The 27,888-nt window shown below is 42.8% G+C and overlaps 1 protein-coding gene across 1 annotated transcript in view; it reads right to left on the bottom strand.

Moving 5' to 3' along the window:
* Positions 1–27,888, bottom strand: part of LOC132883065 (zinc finger protein 658B-like) — a 51,729-nt gene that overhangs the window by 8,501 nt on the left and 15,340 nt on the right. The window contains exons 2-3 of the mRNA XM_060916222.1: positions 17,106–17,888; positions 533–538 (exon numbers count right to left, since the gene is read on the bottom strand). Coding sequence (XP_060772205.1) covers positions 533–538; positions 17,106–17,874 — 775 coding nt within the window. The 5' untranslated portion in view covers positions 17,875–17,888. The remainder of the gene's footprint in view (positions 1–532; positions 539–17,105; positions 17,889–27,888) is intronic.

Raw genomic sequence — 27,888 nt, 5'->3', positions numbered from 1 at the left:
AAACTGTAATAGTTGGAAGGTATGCTGGAAAAGCATCACAAAAGAAAAATGCAACAGTTTGCTAATGTCAGTTTGTCACCAGCTTGATGCAGTTACAACAAGCAAAGGATATCCATCCAGCCATCTTCTATATTGCTTATCTGTCAGGGTTACAGGGGAAACTGGAGCCAATCACAGCTGATTTTGGGCAAGACACAGGATACCACCTGGGCAAGTCACTTATCTATTGCAGAGCTAGCACAGACATGATCATTCATTCACACTCACTTTTGCTCATCTAAAAATTGGATGGTCTACCACCAAAGATACCATGTTCTTCTAAGTTGTTTAACACATCTAGATGTACAGTGTAAAAATAAGTATAACACTTCATAATTTAAGTTTTGGAAAATAACCAAATTTGAAAATGTACCCATTTTCCAGAACTTTTCCGGTGTGAATCTGCACCTTTTTCTACACAATGTCAGATAACACACAGTCCCAGTGAAAACTTTGGACACCCCTAAGTTTTTCTGCGCAGTGTGGTTATCACTGTTGCCTTATAGCGAGAAGGTTCTGGGTTTGAATCTCACTGCTGACACGGGTCTTTCTGTGTGGAGTTTGCATGTTGTCTGCGTGGGTTTCCTCCGGGTGCTCTGGTTTCTCCCACAGTCCAAAGGCATGTGGTTAGATTAACTGGCTACTCTAAAGTACAACTTTATTATTCATCACACACTTGTGAATTTCCTCTCTGCATTTAACCCATTTGAAGCAGTGAACACATACATGCACACACACGAGCAATAAGCACACACATACCCAGAGCAGTGGGCAGCCATGCTAACAAAGCTTGGGGAGCAGTTGGGAGTTCGGTGCCTCGCTCAAGGGCACCTCAGCCCAAGGCTGTCCCATATTAACCTAACCGCATGTCTTTGGACTGTGGGGGAAACCGGAGCACCCAGAGGAAACCCACGCAGACATGGGGAGAACATGCAAACTCCACACAGAAAGGCCCTTGCCGGCCACGGGGCTCAAACCCAGAACCTTATTGCTGTGAGGAGACCATGCTAACCACTTACACCACTGTGCTGCCCATAGGCGTGAATGATTGGGTGGAAACTGCTCTATGTCCTTGACTTCCACCCTGGGTAGCTGTCCTGAGCTAGCTAACATATGTAGTAAACGGTCAACAACAGCTGCCATATAAGAAGGGTTTTTTTGACCAGTTTCTACATTGTAGAACAATACTGAAGACATCAAAACTATGAAATAGCATACAAAACAGATATGGAATCATCCATCCATCCATCATCTGTAGCTGCTTATCATGTTCTACAGGGTCACAGGCAAGCTGGAGCCTATCCCAGCTGACTATGGGCGAGAGGCGGGGTACACCCTGGACAAGTCGCCAGGTTCTCGCAGGGCTGACACACATACCCTTTTTCCACCAAATCAGTTCCAGGGCTGGTTCGGGGCCAGTGCTGGTTCACAACTCGTTCAACTTGCGAGCCAGCTGAGAACCAGTTTGCTTTTCCATAGCTCGTGGTGCTAAGGGAAGCCATGTCATTACGTCGCCGTATACGTCAGTTACGTCGCTACGTTTGCATAAACCTTGGCGCGAATATCGAAGCAAAAACAATGCGGAAGAAGCAGCAGCAGCAACAACAATAATAATGGATGACTTCGCGTTTGTACAGCTGCTGCTTCTCGGCGCTTAAAAATGGCTATCTTTCACGGTCTTGTTATTGTTGTTGGTCTTAACAACTCCGCCCCCCCCGCTGACGTAAGCAGTTCTTTCCTCTGGCCCAGCAGAGAGTCGGTGCTAGCCTGGAACCGATTTTTCTGGCCCCAGAGCCAGTTCTTTGTCAGTGGAAACAGAAAACCCGGTTCCAAACTAAGCACTGGCCCCGAACCAGCCGTGGAACTGCTTTGGTGGAAAAGGGGCAACAGAGACTCACATTCACACCTATGGTCAATTTAGGGCCGCCAATTATCCTAACCTGCATGTCTTTGGACTGTGGGGGAAACCCACACAGACACGGGGAGAACATGCAAACTCCACACAGAAAGGCCCTCGCCGGCTGCTGAGCTCGAACTCAGGACCCTCTTGCTGTGAGGCGACAGTGCTAACCATTACACCAAAGTATCCAGCGTTTACCTTGACGCTTTGCAGACTATTGCCATTCTCTTAACCAGCTTCATGAGGTAGTCACCTGGAATGATTTTCAATTAACAAGTGTGTCTTGTCAAAAGGTGGACGAGGTTCTTGCCTTCTTAATGTGTTTGAGATCAAATAGTGAATAATAAAAATACAGTAAATAGCCTGATTCCACAACTGTGGTAATCCATATTAGGTCAAGAACCGAACAACTAAGTAAAGAGAAACGACATCCATCATTACTTTAAGACATGAAGTGACTTTTAATTAGAAAAAAAGTGTGTACAAGCTTTTGACTGGTACTGTACATTTCAAAAGGTACTGGAAAGTATGAGGGGAGTACTGGCCATTCATTTTCTCGGCTATACACTACCGTTCAAAAGTTTGGGATCACTTTGAAATGTCCTTATTTTTGAAAGAAAAGCACTGTTCTTTTCAATGAAGATCACTTTAAACTAATCAGAAATCCACTCTATACATTGCTAATGTGGTAAATGACTATTCTAGCTGCAAATGTCTGGTTTTTGGTGCAATATCTCCATAGGTGTATAGAGGCCCATTTCCAGCAACTCTCACTCCAGTGTTCTAATGGTACAATGTGTTTGCTCATTGCCTCAGAAGGCTAATGGATGATTAGAAAACCCTTGTACAATCATGTTAGCACAGCTGAAAACAGTTGAGCTCTTTAGAGAAGCTATAAAACTGACCTTCCTTTGAGTAGATTGAGTTTCTGGAGCATCACATTTGTGGGGTCGATTAAATGCTCAAAATGGCCAGAAAAATGTCTTGACTATATTTTCTATTCGTTTTACAACTTATAGTGGTAAATAAAAAAAAGTGTGACTTTTCATGGAAAACACAAAATTGTCTGGGTGACCCCAAACTTTTGAACGGTAGTGTACATATTTGTGGCATGGTTTTAATCAAAGGCTGAGAATTAAACGGATGTTTACTGACCACTTCGAGTTTAAAAAAATATATATTAAAAAACACAATTCCATATGAAGTAGAGCTCCATTTATGATCCAGTCAGTAAACTGCTAACCAACACCGAGCAGCTCAGAGAACCAGTTTCACTTTAACTTACCTCAGGATTTAAAGATAAACCGATTTATTCTCTCCAAATTCGCTTACTGTTTTTCCCTGGCTCAGGTTTAAGAGTTACTGAGGGAGAGAGAGAAGAGATTTTAGCTCGGCTGGACATCCAGGCTGTGGTCCAACACGTCATGAGGTTAAGGAAAGATGTGAAGGAATGTTCATGAAGAAGGAGGAAAAGACAGCTGCAGGGAATCCGACTGCATTTACACTTGGCTCGCAATCTGCGACGGCGCATGTTAATGACGTAGTATGAAACTACAATGCTCTGAAGATGGACTACAAAAAGCGCATCTTTACCTTGTGGGTTCTCCTTCTTCATAACCAAGGCTGGAATAAGGGAATATAGTTTACCAGTCACAAAACAGAAACGAAATGATGCTCACATTCCTGTCCATTCATATTTATCAACATGAATTCCAATTATTGTATGATTTAATATTTAATTATTGATATAATTACTTGTTTGTGGGGTGGGATGGGATGGTCTGGTGTACCCTGTCCTAAAGGAGATAAACAAAGCACTGAAGCACCTTTCCTTAACATAGCTGTCACTTAGATCCTTCTGGATCATTTCTCTCAGTGAAGAACCTTCCTAAACAAGCAGGGGAAGGAAAAAAAAACAAAACAAAACCCTCTTCAGCTCTTCTTCTCCTTATAGTGATGTGTTTTAGCACCACCTGCTGGACAGGATGAAGTGCAAGGCTTAAAATGACAGTTGTTCGAGTCCCTAATAGTAGGTTCTTTATTTCTCCAAACCTTACCTACAGTTAGGTCCATATATATTTGGACACTGACACTAATTTAGTTTTTTTACACTACCGTTTAAAAGTTTGGGGTCACCCAGACAATTTTGTGTTTTCCATGAAAAGTCACACTTTTATTTACCACCATAAGTTGTAAAAGGCGGCACGGTGGTGTAGTGGTTAGCGCTGTCGCCTCACAGCAAGAAGGTCCGGGTTCGAGCCCCGTGGCCGGCGAGGGCCTTTCTGTGCAGAGTTTGCATGTTCTCCCTGTGTCCGCGTGGGTTTCCTCCGGGTGCTCCGGTTTCCCCCACAGTCCAAAGACATGCAGGTTAGGTTAACTGGTGACTCTAAATTGACCGTAGGTGTGAATGTGAGTGTGAATGGTTGTCTGTGTCTATTGCCGCTTTTCCACTACAAACGCGGCTGAGTCGTGCCGTGCCGAGTCGAGCTGAGTCGGGCTGAGCGGGGCTGTTGGAGTTGCATTTCGACTACAACCGCGCTGAACCGTGCTGACTGGAAGTGGGTGGACACATTGGGTGGAGTTAGCGAAAGTGGGTGGACGTCATGTGATGTTGTTAAGCAGCGCAAACAGTGACATCAGTGACAGTGGCGGAACAAGTCAGAGCCGGGCCGGGGGCGGGGCAAATGACCGGACCCTTTATTAAAGCTTATCATAACATCATTTTAGGCTACAAAATGTCCGCAACTGCGGTGTTTACCAATTTCAACACTACCGGGTGCAACTATGTTATTTAGTACATCAAGTCCTTCAAACGAACATGTAACTCAGAAACAAAAAACATTAGGATACTGTACATGGCTCATAATAAAACATCAATAGCCTATACTGCGCACATTATTTGAAGGGCATACGAATGAGCGCTCAGAGGTTGCAGCAGTGACAGGAAGAGTCAGAAATAAAAGGAGGGCGGTGCAAACCTCACTGAATGCACTGTGTTTACCAATTTCAACACTACGGGGTGCAACTATGTTATTTTGTACATTAAGTCCTTCAAACGAGCATGTAACTCAGAAACAAAAAAACATTCGGCTACATACTGTACATGGCTCATAATAAAACATCAATAGCCTACTGCGCGCATTATTTGAAGGGCATACGGCGAGCCTTGCGCTCCGCGAACTCGTCCACGATGCTCTGTATGTCACTGATTCAGTGATCTTTTAAGCGGTAGTCTCACGACCTGAATAGTAAACAATAAACATGGAGGACATGGAGTCGTTAGTGTTGCTGGTCTTGGTGCTGTGGCTTGTTGTCACCGACAACGCCAACAGATACTGGCAAGAGCGTATAGATGAGGCGAGGCGCATAAGGCTTCAGAAATTCTCGTAATTCGTAATTATTCTTCTTCCGGGTTTGCGGTGTTTACAGATCCCAGCGCGCTCGCGGGGCGTGTGTGGACATGTGAGGACACGCCTCCTCACCAATCAGTGCACAGGGGAGTGTCTGCTCACGCCCCCAGCCTCAGTCGGCACGGTTTGGCTCGCTTCAGCCCTACCCCAAAACGGTGCGAGTTTTAGGGGCTAAGCAGGGCTGAAACGAGCTGAGTCGTGCTGGTTTTTGGTAGTCGAAACGCGAGCCGTGTCATGTATAATGGCCCTTTTCCACTACCCTTTTTCAGCTCACTTCAGCTCGCTTCAGCTCACTTCGGCCCGACACGGCTCGCGTTTCGACTACCAAAAACCAGCACGACTCAGCTCGCTTCAGCCCTGCTTAGCCCCTAAAACTCGCACCATTTTGGAGTGGGGCTGAAGCGAGCCAAACCGTGCCGACTGAGGCTGGGGGCGTGAGCAGACACTCCCCTGTGCACTGATTGGTGAGGAGGCGTGTCCTCACATGCCCACACACGCCCCGCGAGCGCGCTGGGATCTGTAAACACCGCAAACCCGGAAGAAGAATAATTACGAGAATTTCTGAAGCCTTATGCGCCTCGCCTCATCTATACGCTCTTGCCAGTATCTGTTGGCGTTGTCAAGCCACAGCACCAAGACCAGCAACACTAACGACTCCATGTCCTCCATGTTTATTGTTTACTATTCGGGTCGTGAGACTACCGCTTAAAAGCTCACTGAATCAGTGACATACAGAGCATCGTGGACGAGTTCGCGGAGCGCAAGGCTCGTCGTATGCCCTTCAGATAATGCGCGCAGTAGGCTATTGATGTTTTATTATGAGCCATGTACAGTATGTCGCCGAATGTTTTTTTGTTTCTGAGTTACATGCTCGTTTGAAGGACTTAATGTACAAAATAACATAGTTGCACCCCGTAGTGTTGAAATTGGTAAACACAGTGCATTCAGTGAGGTTTGCACCGCCCTCCTTTTATTTCTGACTCTTCCTGCCACCACTCTGAGCGCTCATTCGTATGCCCTTCAAATAATGTGCGCAGTATAGGCTATTGATGTTTTATTATGAGCCATGTACAGTATCCTAATGTTTTTTGTTTCTGAGTTACATGTTCGTTTGAAGGACTTGATGTACTAAATAACATAGTTGCACCCGGTAGTGTTGAAATTGGTAAACACCGCAGTTGCGGACATTTTGTAGCCTAAAATGATGTTATGATAAGCTTTAATAAAGGGCCCGGTCATTTGCCCCGCCCCCGGCCCGGCTCTGACTTGTTCCGCCACTGTCACTGATGTCACTGTTTGCGCTGCTTAACGACATCACATGACGTCCACCCACTTTCGCTAACTCCACCCAATGTGTCCACCCACTTCCAGCCAGCACGGTTCAGCGCGGTTGTAGTCGAAATGCAACTCCAACAGCCCCGCTCAGCTCGACTCAGCTCGACTCGGCACGGCACGGCTCAGCCGCGTTTGTAGTGGAAAAGCGGCATAAGTGTCAGCCCTCTGATGACCTGGCGACTTGTCCAGGGTGTACCCTGCCTTTCGCCCGTAGTCAGCTGGGATAGGCTCCAGCTTGCCTGCGACCCTGTAGAACAGGATAAAGCGGCTAGAGATAATGAGATGAGATAAGTTGTAAAATGAACAGAAAATATAGTCAAGACATTTTTCTGGCCATTTTGAGCATTTAATCAACCCCACAAATGTGATGCTCCAGAAACTCAATCTGCTCAAAGGAAGGTCAGTTTTATAGCGTCTCTAAAGAGCTAAACTGTTTTCAGCTGTGCTAACATGATTGTACAAGGGTTTTCTAATCATCCATTAGCCTTCTGAGGCAATGAGCAAACACATTGTACCATTAGAACACTGGAGTGAGAGTTGCTGGAAATGGGCCTCTATACACCTATGGAGATATTGCACCAAAAACCAGACATTTGCAGCTAGAATAGTCATTTACCACATTAGCAATGTATAGAGTGGATTTCTGATTAGTTTAAAGTGATCTTCATTGAAAAGAACAGTGCTTTTCTTTCAAAAATAAGGACATTTCAAAGTGACCCCAAACTTTTGAACGGTAGTGTACCTGTTTACTGAAACATATTCAAGTTATAGTTATATAATGGACATGGACATAAAGTCCAGACTTTCAGCTTTCATTTGAGGGTATCCACATTAAAATTGGATGAAGGGTTTAGGAGTTTCAGCTCCTTAACATGTGCCACCCTGTTTTTAAAAGGGACCAAAAGTAATTGGACAATTGACTCAAAGGCTATTTCATGGGCAGGTGCAGGCAATTCCTTCATTATGTCATTCTCAATTAAGCAGATAAAAGGCCTGGAGTTGATTTGAGGTGTGGTGCTTGCATTTGGAAGATTTTGCTGTGAAGAAAACATGCGGTCAAAGGAGCTCTCCATGCAGGTGAAACAAGCCATCCTTAAGCTGCGAAAACAGGAAAAAAAAACCCATCCGAGAAGTTGCTACAATATTAGGAGTGGCAAAATCTACAGTTTGGTACATCCTGAGAAAGAAAGAAAGCACTGGTGAACTCATCAATGCAAAAAGACCTGGACGCCCACAGAAGACAACAGTGGTGGATGATCACAGAATAATTTCCATGGTGAAGAGAAACCCCTTCACAACAGCCAACCAAGTGAACAACACTCTCCAGGAAGTAGGCGTATCAATATCCAAATCTACCATAAAGAGAAGACTGCATGAAAGTAAATACAGAGGGTTCATGGCACAGTGCAAGCCACTCATAAGCCTCAAGAATAAAAAGGCTAGCTTGGACTTTGCTAAAAAAGCATCTAAAAAAGCCAGCACAGTTCTGGAAGAACATTCTTTGGACAGATGAAACCAAGATCAACCTCTACCAGAATGATGGAAAGAAAAAAGTATGGCGAAGGCATGGTACAGCTCATGATCCAAAGCATACCACATCATCTGTAAAACACGGCGGAGGCAGTGTGATGGCTTGGGCATGCATGGCTGCCAGTGGCACTGGGTCACTAGTGCTTATTGATGATGTGACACAGGACAGAAGCAGCCGGATGAATTCTGAGGTATTCAGAGACATACTGTGTGCTCAAATCCAGCCAAACGGATTGGTCGGCGTTTCATAATACAGATGGACAATGACCCAAAACATAAAGCCAAAGCAACCCAGGAGTTTATTAAAGCAAAGAAGTGGAATATTCTTGAATGGCCAAGTCAGTCACCTGATCTCAACCCAATTGAGCATGCATTTCACTTGTTAAAGACTAAACTTCAGACAGAAAGGCCCACAAACAAACAGCAACTGAAAACCGCTGCAGTAAAGGCCTGGCAGAGCATTAAAAAGGAAGAAACACAGTGTCTGGTGATGTCCATGAGTTCAAGACTTCAGGCAGTCATTGCCAACAAAGGGTTTTCAACCAAGTCTTAGAAATGAACATTTTTATTTAGTTATTTAATTTGTCCAATTACTTTTGAGCCCCTGAAATGAAGGGATTGTGTTTAAAAAATGCTTTAGTTCCTCACATTTTCATGCAATCATTTTGTTCAACCCACTGAATTAAAGCTGAAAGTCTGAACTTCAACTGCATCTGAATTGTTTTGTTCAAAATTCATTGTGGTAATGTACAGAACCAAAATTAGAAAAATGTCTCTGTCCAAATATTTATGGACCTAACTGTATGTCCTGAGGCTATACATTTGTGCTCTTAAAAGTACTCAAATATGTGAACTTCTGTTCACAGTGAAAGTAATTGTATTACGTTACAGGCATTTAGTCAAGTTTCAAGTCAAGTTTATTTGTATAGCGCTTTTAACAATAGACAATGTCCCAAAGCAGCTTTACAGAATCTGAATGACCCAAGACATGAGCCAATTTTATCCCAAATCTGTCCCCAATGAGCAAGCCCATGGCGATGGTGGCAAGGAAAAACTCCCTCAGACGACACGAGGAAGAAACCTCGAGAGGAACCTGACCCAAAAGGGAACCAATCCTCACCTGGACACCAACAGACAACATGACTACAACATTAACAATTTTAACATGCAGTCAGTTTCGTTGATGTTATAACTCTTCACCAATGGAAACTTGAGTGCAAAACTGCCCACAACTGCAGTCCCCAGCCACAAAAGCATCACTGCAAGTGTCCAGAGCGTCCTCCAAGTGTGACTTCCAATTGTCCTAACAACCGGTGTTTTCTCTCTCTACTCCCCCCCCGTCTGCTCTGAGTTACATGTCGGTCCTGGGATCGAGATGCTGACCTCTTCTTCTCCTCGGACCTGCCTGATCCATCCTGATGCCCTATGTCTGATTGGAGTCTCATCGCATCATTCCTGTGGAGGACGGCCCCATATGTATGCCCAATGTCACCTGAATAAGTAGGTACAGTATACATTTTGCACTAAGTACGAGCAGGGACTCCGGCAAAACTAAAAGCGGAGAGCCAGAAGGTAACACAGGCATGATGGAGTCCCGGGACATAAAGCAGCAGCCACTACACAGTCAACAAACTCGAGTGAGCAAGCGAGTGGGGGACTGACAGCATCCATACATCCCAGTTTACCAAAACACTATGTCTGAGGACCCTCCAGATCTACTCCTTTACTTCATAAACACCATTAACAAAAGGCTTGACTAAACAGATATGTTTTCAGCCTAGACTTAAATGCTGAGACTGTGTCTGATTAGCAGACGCTCTTATCCAGGGCGACGGACAACACACCCAGAGTAGCCTGGGGACTAGCTGGGAATTAAGTGCCATGCTCAAGGACGCTTCATCAATTCCTGCTGGTCCAGGGAATCAGACCAACAACATTTAGGCCATGGCTTCCCCCTCTATGGCTTTTCCAAAAGGTGTGTATACAATGTGCAAGACTTAAACACAATGCATGAACACATTTTATTGTTTTGCATCTTAGCTTCATTCAGTAATCCATCCATCCTCTGTAGCCGCTTATCCTGTTGTACAGGGTTGAAGGTGGGCTGGATCCTACCCCAGCTGACTATGGGTGAGAGGCGGGGTACACCCTGGGCACGTCGCCAGAGAGACAACCAACCATTCACACTTAGTCAATTTAGAGCCACCAATTAGCCTAACCTGCATGTCTTTGGACTGTGGGGGAAACCAGAGCACCTGGAGGAAACCCACACAGACACGGGGAGAACATGCCAACTCCACACAGAAAGGCCCTTGCCGGCTGCTGGGCTCGAACCCAGAACCTTCTTGCAGTGAGACAACAGTGCTAACCACTACACCACCGTGCCACCCCCATTCAGTAACCATTTAAAAAATAATAATAAATAAACCCAACATACATCCAGGCATGAGATTAACAGATTTAAGATAAAGTATCCGAAAAGTTTACAAAATGCTCAATTTCAGTGTATTTATTTATTTATAACTTTAAGAATTCTGATAGTATAACTCTGACTTCCCATAATTTTAAGATGATAAAATGCTGTTAAAAAGAACATTTAATCCGTCACTTAATTTAATATTTAAGTGTACTTAAAAAGTCACTACTACTTTTAAAGAATACCAATAAAGGGTCTTAAAGTTACTAGTATATTTAATGAATTTTAAAAGCTCAGTAAAAGGTACATAAATTTACGGCCTGGTCTTAAAGGGAACTTAAATACACGACTAAATTTAAGGTTTGTTTAAGATTTAAATTAAATGCAATTAAATTCACATTTTCACCAAGTGAATTATACAGTCATAAAACTGTTACACACTGACAATTTAATTATGTTGCCTAAAATTTACTTCACAATGCCTTCATGGAATCATACCACTTTTTCCTCAGATTATACCCCTTGATGTTTAACAAAATTTAAATAAAAGACACCAGAAATATGACAATTTTCTTTTATTGCCAGAAAATATAAAAGAGAACCATTTTTTTCAACCAAATAAAAATAGAATTTAAAGGGGAAAAACAAAAACATGCAAAAAAACAAATCAAAAACAAAGTATAAAGAAAAAGCTATTTCCTGTTTTACCAAAATCAACTTCATTAAGATATCATAATTAATGCCTGCAACACGTTCCCAAAAAAGTTGAGCCGGGGCAAATTAGGATTTAGGACACAATGAATTAAAATGACAAGGTGACGTTCAGCAGGTGACCACAATCTTGTTACAGAATATAGCATCCTCCAAAAGTACTGGAACAGCAAGACCAATACTTTTGTTTTTGCAATACACTGAAGACATTTGGGTTTGAGATTTAAAAAAAAAAAAAGTATATATGAGAAGTCAGATCAAAATTTCAGATTTAATTTCCTGATATTTACACCTAGATGTCTTTAAGAGGAAAGAAGCTTATAGACAGGGCACATTTTGTTTGAACCCACACGTTCTTCAAGTGATGATAAATGTTGGGACATGTGACTAACAGGCATTTCCTGTTGCCCAGGTGTGTCCTGTTGGATTGGTTGTTTAACCATTCAATAGCTATTAATGTTTCTTCTCAGCTGAAGCCATAGGGTTCATCTGTGAAGACTGCTGATAGATTTTGATCTGCCTGTACTGAAGGAGGTTGAATTGACAAAGTATAATCTTGGAATGTAGACCTTTGCTTCCCAGGAGATTCTACCTCATGCATCCAAGAAAGCCAAGTTATCTGTATATAACAGAATAACGTCAAATGGGTGATGAAGCATTACATCACTGATCAGGATAACCTGATGGAAACAGACAGCAGATGTGCGAGTGAAGACAAAGTTTCAAGGATTTAACTATCACTAGCCAAAACAAGTAGCAATCAGACCAGCCTGTACCAGTTTCAAGCATGCCAAACATCTCTCGGTCAACTGCATTTGTTCTTAAAAAGGATAAACCAACATGAAGACCAGAGAGCTGTCTGTGGGAGAAAAGCAAGTCATTTCAAAGCTGAGAATAGAGAGAAATCATTAAATACGTGCCGTTAAAAGAAATGGTGACGCTACACTCAAATATCCCAACTTTCTGGCGCATGCTGGTCACCAGATTTGAAATAACTTTCTATTTTAAATATAATAAAATTAAATACAGAAGGGAAGAGATCAAATAATGTTTTCAATATAGTACATGGTGAATAGAATTTATGAAGCACACCTTTTTTTAACTAGCATTTTCCATACGGTCCCAAAATTTTTTTTGGAATTGGATTGTACAAGGAACTATTGTACAATTGGGGAATTAATTAATGAATAACCCTGAGCTTAGCTAGCTATTGTGAGCTCTTCATATGACATTTCTCTTCATGCAAACTTTTTCAGAAGATGAGCCGTAACAAGGGGGATCAACAAAAGTTGGTCCAGAACTTAACCATTACTGAAGGTTGTCAAAATATCACACCACAGTTGCCTGACATTTCATAGTCGAACCCATGTCAGTTAAAAACAATATGGATATCATTATTGGTCAATTTCTTTACGTTTTAAAATCCCTTACATAAAAAGCACTGTGAATTGCCACTATAAATAAATTATGCTTTATTAAAGAACATCTTTCCTTGTCAACAGGTGATTCTAAAACACCTTTGTCTACTGGCATTTGCCTGGGTAAGGTATTAGCTGTTGGTCTACCTGGCCTATAGCTTTGACAAAAAATTAGAGGGCCAACTACCATTTTTTTGTTTATCAAATCACACTAAAGTGTCCTTGGGTTGGTGAAAGGTCCCATGTGATTTAAACATGTTGGTTACAAAATTGATGACTTTAGCTCCAGAGTGGCACAACAGAAACATTCACCCCATCATCCACAGATTGCAAGTTTGAATCCCAAAGATGCCAGACCCTTCCATGGGCAAGAGTCCAAAAGAGGAAAACTGGCCATGCTCCCTGGGTGGGAGGGGTTTCATTCTCTCTCTCCCCTTTGAATCAAAGTAACAACAGCCAGTTGTTTTTCATCATTTTCATTCGTGTTACACTGCCCACCAACTTGGTATGAGGAGTAGCTCAAAATGATGTAGTTGACTGCCTTCATGTGACTCTGAGGAAGTCCTCAACATTCCTGGGTTGGTAAAGATGTTGTAATAGGGGAGATCGAACTGGTGGAAGAAAGGTGGGATGGGTTGGGGTTGAGGGTTAGAGCCAAAGTATGCTTCAGTGGACAAAATCCATGCACGGTACACATGATGCAAATTTCGTCCATGCGGACTGTCCGCACAACACCCAAACTCTGAGTCCACACAAACCTGTGGACGTGGTCAGCGCTTGTGTGAATCTGAGTGTGCAGTAATACACTATCCAGTAGGTGGGAGTAGCCAAAGATGATGACTAGCTAGCCAAAGTGTGAAATACAGAAAAAGTTTTTAAAACATTTTTAGAATGTTTAAGAAGAGAAGCAGCCTTTATTTGTCATGCACACACTCAAGCACAGTGAAATTCATCCTCTGCATTTAACCCATCTGAAGCAGTGACCACGCATGCACACACACAGAGCAGTGGGCAGCCATACTACAGTTAGAGGTTAGGTACCTTGCTCAAGGGCACTTCAGTCCAAGGCCACCCCATGTTAACCTAACTGCATGTCTTTGGACTGTGGGGGAAACCGGAGCACCTGGAGGAAACCCACCCAGACACAGGGAGAACATGCAAACTCCACACAGAAAGGGCCCCCCGTCAGCCACTAGGCTCAAACCCAGAACCTTCTTGCTGTGAGGTGACAGTACTAACCACTACACCACTGTGCCACCATGTTTTTCTTCCTCTTGTCTCCTTCTTCTTCCAACATCAGCATTAATCAAGCTCTTCTCTTGTCGACATGTTGCACACTGCCACACATGCCTTTTACAATCCCAAAAAAGTTGGGATGTTCTGTAAACAGTAAACAAATAAAGCCAGAATGCGATAACTTGTAATTCATGGAAATGCTATATTCCATCCATCCATCCATCCATCCATCCATCCATCCATTATCCGTAACCACTTATCCTGTACAAGGTCGCAGGCAAGCTGGATCCTATCCCAGCTGACTATGGGCGAGAGGCGGGGTACACCCTGGACAAGTCGCCAGGTCATCGCAGGGCTGACACATAGAGACAAACAACTACTCACATTCACACCTACAGTCAATTTAGAGCCACCAATTAACCTAACCTGCATGCCTTTGGACCGTGGGGGAAACCGGAGGAAACCCACACAGACACGGGGAGAACATGCAAACTCCACACAGAAAGGCCCTCATTGGCCACTGGGCTCGAACCCAGGACCTTCTTGCTGTGAGGTGACAGTGGTAACCACTACACCACCGTGCCACCCCTGCTATATTCTATAAAATATATGCTCACTTTGAATTTGATGTCAGCGACACATTTCAGAAAAGTTGGGACAGGGACAACATAAGACTGAAAAAGTTGTGTAATGTAAAAATAAATAAATAAATATCCCCCCCCCCCCATTTTGTTGATGGGCAACAGGTCAGTAACATGACTGGGTATAAAAAGAGCATCCCAGAGAGGTGGAGTCTCTCAGAAGTCAAGATGGGGAGGGGTTCACCACTCTGTGAAAGACTGCATGGGCAAACAGTGCAACAATTTAAGAATAACATTCCTCAGTGTAAAACTGCAAAGAAATTGGGGATCACATCATCTATGGTACACAATATCATTAAAAAATTCAGAAAATCTGGAGACAAGGCTGAAAACTGACATTGGATGCCTGTGATCTTCAGGCCCTCAGGAGACACTGCATTAAAAGCAGACGTGTCTGTAGTGGAACTCACTGTATGGGCTCAGGAACACTTCAGAAAACCATTGTCTGTGAAAACACTTCATTACTGCATCCACAGACCGCAAGTTGGCTTAGCAGTTAGCGTGTCCACCTCTCGATTGGGAGATCGTGAGTTCTACTCGTGGTCGGGTCATACCAAAGACCATCATAAAAATGGTACCTACTGCCATCTGGCAAGGCACGCTGCAATACGGATGCGACTGGAGAGTCAAACTCTCGTGGTTACCAGAGAGGACTAGCCCCCCCACTGTAACCCTAGTGGTATAGGCGTGAGGCCGGGGGTTATAGAAGCAGATATCGGCGCTGCCCAATGCATCTTAAGACCTGGTTAGTACTGGGACAGAAAACTGCCTGGGAAGACCAGGTCCTGGCAGGGGAAGGACTTTGACTGCATCCACAAACGCACGTTAAAACCAGATATAAACAATATCCAGAAACACCGCCACCTTCTCTGGGCCTCAGCTCTTTTACAATGGACTGAGGCGAAGTGGAAAACTGTCCCGAAGTCTGACGAATCAAAAGTAGAAATTCTTTTTAGAAATCATGGACACTATGTCCATGAGGATAAAGAGGAGAGGAACCATCCAGCTTATCTGTGCACAGTTCAAAAGCCAGCATCTGTGATGGTGTGAGGGTGCCTTAAATGCACATGACATGGGTAGCTTGTACATCTGGGAAAGCATCATTAATGCTGAATGATATAAACACGTTTCAGAGCCATATGCTGCCAACCAGACAAAATCTTTTTCAGGGAAGGTCTTCCTTCTTTCAGCAAGACAATGCCAAACTGCTTTCTGCACAGATTAAAACTGCATGGCTCCATTATAAGAGAGTCCAGGTGCTAAACTGGCCTGCCTGCAGTCCAGACCTGATTCCCATTTAAAACATTTGGTGCATTATGAAGTGCAAAATACAACAAAGGAGACCCAAACTGCTGAGCAACTGAAATTGTATATCAGGCAAGAATGGGGCAATATGTCTTTTTCAAAACTACAGCAATTGGTGGTCTCAGTTCCCAATTTAAAAAAGTAGAGGTGATGCAACACAGTGGTAAACATGCATGTACCACTGTGTCCCAACATTTTTTGAAATGCGTTGCTGATATCAAATTCAAAATGAGCATATATTTTTCGAAAAACAAAATTTCTGTTTCAACATTTGATGTTATCTCTGTACTATTTTCAATGAAATATAGGCTTTCCATGAATGCAAATTATCACATTCTGATTTTATTTACAGTTTACACAGCATCCCAACTTTTTTGGAATTGGGGTTGTATGTTTTTTTTTTTAAATCTTCTTCTGCTTTGGGGAATAGTCTTACTTTCACACCACAATCTTTGCCACTCCTGGTAGGTCTCTCCATCTGAAAGCATCCCATGTCACTCATTTGCTCTCCAAGTTGTAGCTGTGGGTGGCATTTCAGAAAGATCATGTGAGGATGGATTGCGGTCATTGGAGTTCTTGAGGAATGGGAGAATACTCTATTTAGCAAGTTGCATATTAAAAACTACCTTTTAAAACTAATACATACCCACCTTACCAAAAATCAATAACATTATTCACAACACTATTTAAAAGTAATTTGACTCCATGGACAAAATAAATAAAAACACCAAAAAGCCACAGGACATGACCTCAGTGTCCTCAATAGTAACTGCATGCGTATTCTCCCCCCACTCTTCAGCACTGGTACAGCTTCTTGCTTGTGTGAATTTGGTGGCGGGTTACTAATGCAAGCATAGCTTGATCCACATTGTGAGCAGGGATACAGCTTTTGAGATGACTCTGGATTGCAAATCTATTCCTGCACTGTAAGCTTGTGAATGCGTTGGTGTGTACGGAGATGACTTCTTTGATTGAAACTCTTGCCACAATCTGAGCAGTGATACGGCTTCTCTCCTGTGTGAATGCGCTGGTGTCTTCGGAGAGCATTTGACAGACCAAAGCTCTTTCCACACTGCAAACAATGATATGGTTTCTGCCTAGTATGAACACGCTGGTGATTTTGGAGAGTACCTGGTTGAGCAAAGTTCTTTCCACACTGAGAACAGTGATAGGGCTTCTGTCCTGTGTGAATGCGCTTGTGATTTCGGAGAGTAGTCGGTCTAGCAAAGCTCTTTCCACATTGCGAACACCGATACGGCTTCTGTCCAGTATGAATGTTCTGGTGTATTTGAAAATGACTCTCACGATTAAAACTCTTCCCACACTGTGAGCAGTAATACAGCTTCTCTCCTGAGTGAACAGTCTGGTGTTCCTGAAGAGTTGTCTTGTGTTTAAATCTCTCCCCACACTGTGAGCAGTGATACGGCTTCTCTCCTGTGTGAAGCCGTTGATGTGTTCTGAGATTGCCCCGCTGAGTAAAACTTCTCCCACACTGTAAACACATAAATGGTTTCTCTCCTGTGTGAATTCGTTGGTGTTCGTGTAAAATACTCAGTCGAGTAAAACTCTTCTCACAATGCGAGCAATGAAACGGCTTCTCTCCTGTGTGAATGTGCTGGTGTCTTCGGAGAGTCGTCTTGCAATTAAAACTCTTCCCACACTGCGAGCACTGAAATGGCTTCTCTCCTGTGTGAATACGGTAGTGTCTTCGGAGAGGACTCTTGCAATTAAACCTCTTCCCACACTGCGAGCACTGATACGGCTTCTCTCCTGTGTGAATGCGCTGGTGGATTTGGAGTTTACTCTGGGAGGCAAAACTCTTTCTACATTCTGAGCAAGTGTGAAGATTTTTCTTCTTTGGTGTTGAACTGGTGTTCGTATCAGGTGTACTGGAAGTCTTTTGATGGCTACTGGAGTCTCTTGTGGTCATCATGTTTTTGTGTTTCTCTGGGGAGAAATAAAATAAGTCAATAACAAACATAAAACAGTCTTGTCCCAATTCCCTACAAGAAAGGGGTAAGGGATGAGTCAATCCCATTTTTTGAATTGGTTTTGGGATTTGCCAACAATAAATTGAGTAAACTACTTTTCTGTATCCAAGAAAGAGAATGTGCTGTGAGAATATGAAAATTTTTTTAATATACATACACACACACTATATATATCAGAGCTTTACATTAGCACCCGCCCAATGCGGGTAAAATTCGGCTTCGGCGGGTAATAACTTTAGTCTCACTAGCCACTTTGGCGGGTGGTTTATTCTGTGGTATGACAATATATTTTAATTGTAGTTTTCTCCGAAGGCATCTGATACAATAAACACATTGCAATGTAATATTACATGCCGACAACTCCCATGAGCACCTGCATAAACATTCTGACACAACATGTTAGAATTGTTGAGAACGTTCGTTAACGTCTCAGATAAAATCAGTGATGCGGTAACTTGCGGTTAATGAACGAAGCAACAAAGTTGCTGATGACAGACAAGCGCACTATGTAGCGGCACATAGCTGGAGTTTCAAACCCTGCTGCTCAGGAAAAAAGGGGCAGAGATGATCAGGGCCGGAGCAGCATTTTAAAAATCACCGAGGTCCATGATGTGCAAAGCGCGCGCCGAAAAATTTTCAACATATTTAAATGAGGGGGTGAATTACACGCCACACAAGAGATCTATTCCTGAAATTACTTTTAATGGTGTTTGAACTGAATATCATCAGTTTTGGAAAAAAAAAAAATCATGTATGTGGCAAGAGTAAGAATAATTTAAGCTTGTTTAATGGTTTGATCTGGCCCAAGCAATGAGGACAAAAGATACCCTAACCATGTAGCCTATGCAACTAATACCCCGTTTACATGTAGCCGGATATCTAAGAAGACGCATATTTATTTATGCGGTTGCACCTCTCATTTACACATAAACGGAGGTTTCAGTCACTGAAAACGGATATCTTTGAAAACTCTGGGCAAAGTGGAGATTTCTGAAAACTCCGTTTTCACGCCTGCGTGTAAACAGTGGAAAACAGAGTTTTAGGCTTTCCCAACCTCACGATATGCGTCACAGAACAATATTTGCGTCAGGCGCTCAATATTTTGGTTTGATGGTCTCATGGATGTGTGGGTGCAATCAGTTAATTATTGATATTAAGTGATCAATCTCGTTAAATCAGTCTCATTAAATTTTGAAGGTTAATAATTAAAATGAATCAATCCCATTGAATCGTTTACTTTGACTCCTTTGAATTGAATCATACCATAGAATCACTCTCATTTGAAGTGAATCGTTCAGTGAATCGTTCAATGAATCATTTAGTGAATCATTTAGGGAATTGTTCAATGAATCATTTAGGGAATCGTTCAATGAATCATACCATGAATCCTGGATAAATTACCAAACAGCTAGATTATGGTATATTTCCAAATAATTACAATCACTTACCATATTACATAACTTTTATATGCACCCTTTTTGAATTCTTTGAGAAGATTGGGGATTTCAGATGTTGTTCACACAAATAAACACAGTTTGTTTAATAAATGAATTTATTATACGAAGATAAAAGATAAAATAATAAATCAATATATACAAGCAGTGAGGTGTGTGTGTGTGAAGGACTTGACCATGTGTTTAGCCTCGTGTAGCTAACTACACGTGGTGGAGGCCTAGCTTGTTGGTAGCTAAACAAAAGAATGTTATCTAAACAGAACAAAGGATTAGCTCTGTGTTTAGCCTTGTGTTGCTAGTGTGAGTTTGCTAAAGGCCCTATGGCCTAGCTAAAGTGTGTTTGTTAGGCCTTATGAGGCCTACTGAGCACGTGTTGCTAAAGACAAGGGTATTAGCCGTAGCTAACTAAAAGCTAGCTTGTGGATTTCTAGCTGAGGTGTGGTTTATCAGGCCTGATGGCCTGCTGAGCACATGGTAGGCCTTGATTAGCTTTGTGTTGCTAAGCAGACAAAAGGGAAGCTGTAGCTAACCCACTAGCTCATAACCATACTGAATCCACTGAAATCTTAATGACATCAAGATGTATAATAATGAAATTATAATGTTAGTAAGAATAAAAGAGAGAAGCATGCGCAGCCTATCTATTAAACAATTGAGAGAACACAGAACCAAAATAAAATCAACATGCTGCGTGTCTAACAGTGTAACATAAACCTGGGTTTAAATTCACACCATTTCAAATAAAAGCAAATTCCTAAGACTATCCTAATTATGCCCAAATGCCAAAATCTTACTTAATCCTGCCTTTAGCAAGATATGAAGAACTATTCGCCGGTGTAGTCTCGGGCCTCGCCGTGGGAGCACGTGAGCCGCTCGTGATGGAGGCGTAGAAACTTTCTGGTCCAGCGGAGCACTTGGGTGGTTCCCGTGGAAAGCAGAGGATTCTTGGTCCGAACCTCAGCGTTCGTGAGGAAAAGTCTCTGATCAGAATGAGATGCACAGCGCTTTTGAGTTAAAAAGGATTCAATCGCTTCTTAACTTTTAACTGCCTGGGCTGCAGTCGTGACGTCACTTCTAATGCAAGTAAACCGGTTGTAACTCAGGTTGAGTTTAAAGATCGCGCGACTCTAGAGTTTACCTTTGCCAAGGGTAAGAAAGAAAATCGCGCTGAGTGATGGATCTTGCAAGAAAGAAGACGTCTTTTTGGGGTGGAGAGCGCCTCTTTATACGTCCAGATTCATCGGAAGCCAGACGTGAGAGACAAAGATGGAAGCGTTGTCCCATTGTTTTACGTTTCCTTGTATGATGACGTAGATGATCCCGCCCACGCGTGACGTAGGTCACACGGAAGTGGACTGGGAATTGTAGTTCTGACAAGATGGCGGCATGATACCTACAGATGCAACACGGGTGGTCGTCCTTTTTACATATTTGCAAACACTTTTGGTTTGTTTGCATTTGCAAATAGGACTACAACTGCTTTATGAGGAGCAGAGGAGAAGGACTGTGAGGAGGGTCACAGTTTTTCAGGCACTTTTCCTCCCACCAAGACAAAGGCTTGCTGCTTACCAACGTCACCGCCGCCACCATGTCATGTCATGTCATTTGTATTTTCACGATTCTGATAGGCTAATATGGCTTTATACTTCTTATACTGCCACCTATACGTGTTTGGCATGCTCATAATAGCGCTTAGCCGCGTATCTATGCGGATCGGTGTAAATGCAGATATTTTGGAGAACGGTCTGGTGTAATCGTGGATATTTTTGAAAACGGAGAGGCGGGGTTATCCGTTTCTATACATACCCGGGTACGTGTAAACTAAGCAAAAGATACATTAACAATCTGGCATTCGTTACACCCCCACAAAAAAAAAAAATTCTGGGGAAAAAAAAAAAAAAATCAGTATACACCACCATGTTTTAGGCAAAGTTGTCCAAGGCAAACATAAGTTGAAACTTTCCACTCTATTGCTTTGGCTTATCGAATGATTTATTTTTAAAATCACAAACAAGGCAGGCTACAACTGCGCTGCTTCGAAAAGGTACATTTAACAGCTTCATGAAAGTGCGCTGATGGTTACCATGAAAAACCCGTGTCTACTGCACTGCGTTCCTCCGCCGAGTCGCGCGCTCATTCGCTTTTGTGTTCTTGGTCTCAGAGCCGCACGCACCAAACAGACACAGAAGACAGAATCAATGTTTAACATAATTAACAATGCACTTTTTACAGAGACATTTTAAATGTTATTCTTTATTTTTTTTTATCCAGTTGAATATTTAGCGTACAAATGTATTTTCAGCTCTTAAAAATGACCGAGGTCCGGACCTTGGTGGCCTCATAGCTGGCTACGGCCATGGAGATGAACAAGACGCTAATAGGAAGATAAGACAGTTCAATGACAAATGGAAGTTTGGGTGAGATTGGCTAGTTCATAGCAAAACCGAAAATACCATGTACTGCAAAGACTGTAGAAAGTCTGGCAAAGACAGGCACCAGTAATTTTAAACTCGAAACTATAAAGGACCATGAAAAGTCAAATGCACACATCGGTACTATAACATCAAAACAGGCGAAGACGGCTGGTCACTACAGGACAGCATTGCTTTCAGTCCCTGGCTGTCATGAAGTCGGCTGAGCTGGAGAGGATGGAGCTGCTGTTTAGAAACGTTCACGTGATTGGAAAGAAGTTGATCTCGCCCCAGCTATCAACTTATGGCCTGCTGGAAGCCTCAGGTCACAAAGACCATTTTTCATGGACCATTCAGACTCATGTGATGATGAATGCAATGAGGACATTTAATGTCTCACTCTACACATGTTCTCTCTCTCACACACACACACACTATTAATAGATAATACATAATACACACAGCAGGCTTTCGTCTAAATGGGGGAACAGGGGCGCTGCGCCCTCTTACTCTCGGCGTGCGCCCCCTTACCGACTCCGTGAAAACATCCCAGCAACACTACGTGACAATGTGTCTGATCATCAAATACGCTATAATTGCTCCAAAAATATTCCAATCATAGTAGATACACCGCCAGACGGTGCAAAAACAATCCGAATTGGCGTTTTCCAGACTGAGGCACCATGTTGTTTAGTTGTTTACTTGTCGTGGCTGCTCTCGCGAGATTTGACATGGGTTACATACAAGGTCAGCTGACTTGTAGAGCGAGATTTCTCGAGACTGAATGACCTTTCACCTAGCCTGGGAAATCCCATGCTGCTTTGCACAATCATTCCGATCTGAAAAGACAGCATGGAAACTATGGTCTCAAGGCTCGCCTGAGTTAGGGAGCCAATCAGAGAGTGGGGAGGGGTGGAAAGACGGTGACGCGTACTACTCGACAAACGGAAGCTTATAGTTTATTTGGGACTGTTTACGGATCACATTTAACATGGCGGCGAGCGATACGAACCAAACTTTCGATCAAGCTGGACGGAGGGTCCAGCTTCTCTCATATTTGTCTTGCACAAACGGCAGTAATCGTTCGGTGCCATTGTTTTCCTATTTTTGTTTTGCCTTCTCTTTCCTTCTCTTCTTCGTCGCTCTAACTACGTCACCAGGTACAACTGCCATGATTGGCCATGGGCCACGTATACGCCAAATGATAGACATTCGCAACGTCCAATAAACGGCCGTTGACAACTGTAAGCCACACCTCCCCTACAAGAAATTCAATAGGCGGATTCCAGACCATATTTCACTTACCTTTCACCCATCGGCGCGGGAGCTTTTGACAGAAGTAGTTCGCGAGTTGTTTTTGTTAACACTTGGGCATTTAAAGATGTCATCCCGCGGCACGAAACGGAAGAAAGCCAAAGACTGTCCGGGGCAGAAGAAGATTACTTCTTTCTTTTTCAATGTTGACAGACAATTTGTTACAATTTCCCTCTCAGATAGCCTCAGAATGTCCCTGCACGGCGGGGGGGGGGGACAACCGGCACCCCCCCTTCGCTCCCTCGCCATGGTGAGCGCCCTCATACTAAATTTTTCTAGAAAAAACCCTGCACAGTACTTGCATATCAAAACATCAAATGTTTTTCAATGATAAATGTTTTGAATTGGACTTTTAATATTAGAATCAGTTCAGTTGTACTGAATGTTATTTTTCATATTATATGATATTTCATATTGTAAGGGGCTTGAATTTGAGTTCAATAAACAGAACACTCCGTTTATATTTTTGTCTGAACTGGTTGCATGTTTTCATATAGGGAGCGACCTTAACAGCACTGAACACTTGAGTGCTACTGTAGAGATACATTATACGCTGCCATTCATAATTAAATCTAGATCTTCTGAACTTTAACTTATCATGGTGAAGAAAAAAATTGCGATTTCCTGGCAACAAAATTGTGGCTAGTGAAAAGGCTGAATGGCTAGTGAGGCAAAAAAAAAAAAAATTACCTTTGTTTCGGGTTTCCCGACCGACCCACTGAAATGGAGCCGACTGTGCATGTCTAAATGCCAAAATATGGAAAAAAAAAAAATTTCTGTTTCGGGTTTCCCGACCGACCCTGAAATTAGCTGGCAAATTAACTATTTTATCAGATTTTCTAAAACATATACACGTTGACAAATAAAAACGAAATGCTTATCAAACATTTCACCAAAGTTAGACTGGAATATCGCCGGCGCCAGTGGCGGCTGCTGGTTTTTAAAACAGGGGAAGCCCATTTTACGCATTCATCGTAAAACCTGTAGGCCGGATATCAAAGCATAGAAAGGTGTGCCCCATTAGCATAGTGAACTAGACAACCCTACCTAGTGGCAGAAAGTATTTTTGCTTGTACATTTCATGTTATAGTCTGGCTTGCCAGGCTAGTGCCTCATATCCTTAATCAAAAATATCAAACATCCAAAAATCACTGGCTATTCAACGAAGAGCCTTGAACATCATACCCTGATATGCAACACAGAGTCTTTAACACAACACCCAGCTGTGCAACACATCCTTGAACATCTTCTGCAACACAGTCTGGAAATTCATAACCAGGTAGGCTATGCAACACACAGAACCTTGAATATTATACCCAGGTATAACCTATAACACAGAGCCCACCATTCTCTTAACATTACTGAACAATATACACACTTCACATTCATGAACATGAACACTATTTATACACAAATTCTGCCCTCCGCTCCTTTTCCAGAAAATGGTCTGTGACCCTGTCATACCAGCTGGTTGTGCTTTCCAGAGACTTCACCAATTCCTGTTAGCAGCTAGCACTGCAGATCCCAATAAGGCTCAAGCTAGCCTACAACCAGATTGAACTACAAATGAAATAAACGAGTGAATTCACGAATGATCAAACTGATAGAATGGATGAAAGTTAACGGACCACAACGAGTAATATTTACATTTATTTACAGAGTAATGTATAGAGACATCAATGAGAAGAAACGTTTATATGAAAAGAAAGTCGGCACACGACTACACTTTCTCGACATCCGCTAGGGACTGACTGATCATGCTTCTGTGTTCCTCGCCGAAGTACCGCCCTCCTCATGTCTTACAAACACCACCTCCAATAATCCTTTATCAGCCCGGCTTCTTGTCCCTCCCACTGTCTCGTTTAGTCCCAGAGAAGCCCGGCTTCCCTGGAAGTGACGATTTTGTTGATTTTAACCAATAACAACTAGCCGAAATTGGCTGTTCAGAGCCGTCTCGTAGACTGCAACGGATACCCGGCTGCCAGTCAGTGTTGCCAGATACTGCTGACATTTTCCACCCCAAAATATGTTCAAAACCCACCAAAATTCACTTAAAACCGCCCAATCTGGCAACACTGCTGCCAGTCCATAGAGCCCATTGAAATAAGAAAGGTTACAGCCTGGCAGCAAAGGTGATTCTCGTAGCAAACTGCAAGTTCGTCAGACATCACTCAAATAAGTTACAGGATAGTTATGAACATAATATATGCCCAAGATTGTATTTATGTTATGCAAGTTATTGTTTTAATGAGAATTCAACGTCGTAGACGCCGCAGTTTGGGGAGAGAATTTTAGGGGAAGCTTGGCTTCCCTTGTTGTCTCTGAGAAATCGCCCCTGGCCGGTGCCATATTGAGGCTGTTCCAGCACACCAACCAATCAGCGTCCACATTACATACGGGACGGGAAGTTGCTGTTGCTAGCGCGAGAAGATGGACGCCGAGAATGTTGTCAATATTTTACAAGATTCTTGCAAACACGGAGGAGGATTGAACATATTTCATGTTTTGGATACCCGTAAAACATTTGAAGATATTGAATCTGACTTTGCATGTTTGTCAACAACAAATCTGGAGATATCGATGTCAGAATCAGCTAAAGGGCCATGGACAACTTTGGATAACACTGACGAAATGTACAGACAGCCACTCAAAAATGTGTTCGGTGTTTTCAAGAATCTAAAAGTTTTGAAGTTGAAATGTATACAAAATGGGCGGCACGGTGGTGTAGTGGTTAGCGCTGTCGCCTCACAGCAAGAAGGTCCTGGGTTCGAGCCCCGGGGCCGGCGAGGGCCTTTCTGTGCGGAGTTTGCATGTTCTCCCCGTGTCCGCGTGGGTTTCCTCCGGGTGCTCCGGTTTCCCCCACAGTCCAAAGACATGCAGGTTAGGTTAACTGGTGACTCTAAATTGACCGTAGGTGTGAATGTGAGTGTGAATGGTTGTCTGTGTCTATGTGTCAGCCCTGTGATGACCTGGCGACTTGTCCAGGGTGTACCCCGCCTTTCGCCCGTAGTCAGCTGGGATAGGCTCCAGCTTGCCTGCGACCCTGTAGAAGGATAAAGCGGCTAGAGATGAGATGAGATGAGATGTATACAAAATGATTCTGAAGCAGCTGCTGAACCCCCAAACAAGAGAGCACGAACCAATGCATTTGATATCATGATGAAAACTACATCCCATCGTGCCAATTATTCTCTGCCCAGCAAAAAAGTTGCCAGGTAAGGTGGTCTATTGATGCCAACATATATTATTTTTGGACAGAAACAAATCTGCAATTTATCAGAGTTAATTCAGGACTGTGACAGCATCAAAACTCAGTTAAATCTTTTCATGACCTGGTTCATTGCTTGTTTAGATATCCTGAACCTCCAAGGCTTTAAAAAAAAGGTTTTAGCACTGGTACCTGTGATATTAAAGTAGAATGTCACGGAATATAAGTGTGTATTTAAATTTTTTTTACTAATATTTACAAATGTGTGTGTGTTGTGATAGTGAAATAATATCGATGGGTAAAAAAAATTTTCTAAAACCCTACCCTATTTTATCATCTCTCTAAATAAATAAATCCCTACCTACTGAGCCAAACTCAAAACAGCATGAAACCCTAAACAAAGTATTAATTAGGGTGTTCACACGGCACATATTTGCATCGATGCTGCACTGATGTATTTTGTTGCGATATATCTTACACCGGTGTAAATTTTGTGGAGCGTTCACACGTCACAAACCTGCTTACTAGAGAGAAGCGTGTTCGCACCGGTGCAGCCCCACTTGCGTTCACACGGCAGTTTTTGCGACTGTGCTATACGATAGTAATAATGCGGAAATTAAATATGCGCAGCATGCATGAAAATTTACTTCCTTTTCCCGGTTGTCATGGCATCACCAAGCGCCGGGAAAACAACGTGGATGAAGACACCAGTGTTGCCAGATACTGCTGACGTTTTCCAGCCCAAAATATGTTAAAATCTGCCAAAATGCGCTTAAAACCGCCCAATCTGGCAACACTGGAAGCGCAAAATACCAGGATGCAAATTATGCAATGCCCGTATGTAATCAACTCTCCTCACGCGTAGCGAGTCTACCCCTATAGCGTTCAGACGTCCCATTTTATATCGGTGCTGCCCCGCAAACTAGCATTTACTCCAGAGTAAATTTCTTAAACCACCTCCCGAGCAGGGTTAGATTTGCACCGGTTTAAGCAGCTTTCAGGGGCTACACCGCTATAACTTTGTACCGTGTGAACGCTCTAACGGGGCAGCCCCGGTGCTATACCAGAGTAAAAGTTGCCGTGTGAACACCCCTAATTTTTTTTGGCCTGACTTGGGAAAACCACTAACCACAGTGGCCGGTGAGCAAAAAAGTTAATGTAAAGCCCTGATTTTTTTTTTATACACACACACCATATATACGTGCCAAGTACGGGGACCTGTTTAAAAAATTGGTTCTGCAATACCCCTCTTTCGAAGACTAAGGACGCAAGTCTAATCCAAAAGTATATGGAGCATGAATAAATAGTTAACAGATAAACAATATGATAATATTGCATGCCATCAATAAATCTGCTAGCAGGGAACAGAATACATTTTTATTCCATGGAAAAAAAAAAAATGTCCTGTATGTATAATAATTCCTGATATTTCACTCCCATGACATCACTCCCAGTGTTTTCCCACTGAATAGCTGCACGTGGTCAAAATGGCAAACCGGTTCAAAATTAAAACTCTTAACTTGTGGAGTTTATTTTTTGTTTTTTTGTGAACATATCCCCAGGGCTCGA

The sequence above is a fragment of the Neoarius graeffei genome, chromosome 1 (genome assembly GCF_027579695.1).
Source record: "Neoarius graeffei isolate fNeoGra1 chromosome 1, fNeoGra1.pri, whole genome shotgun sequence".
In the NCBI taxonomy this organism is placed as follows: Eukaryota; Metazoa; Chordata; class Actinopteri; order Siluriformes; family Ariidae; genus Neoarius; species Neoarius graeffei.
Note: the sequence above shows the minus strand (reverse complement) of the source record. Positions and strands in the feature narration are given on the sequence as shown.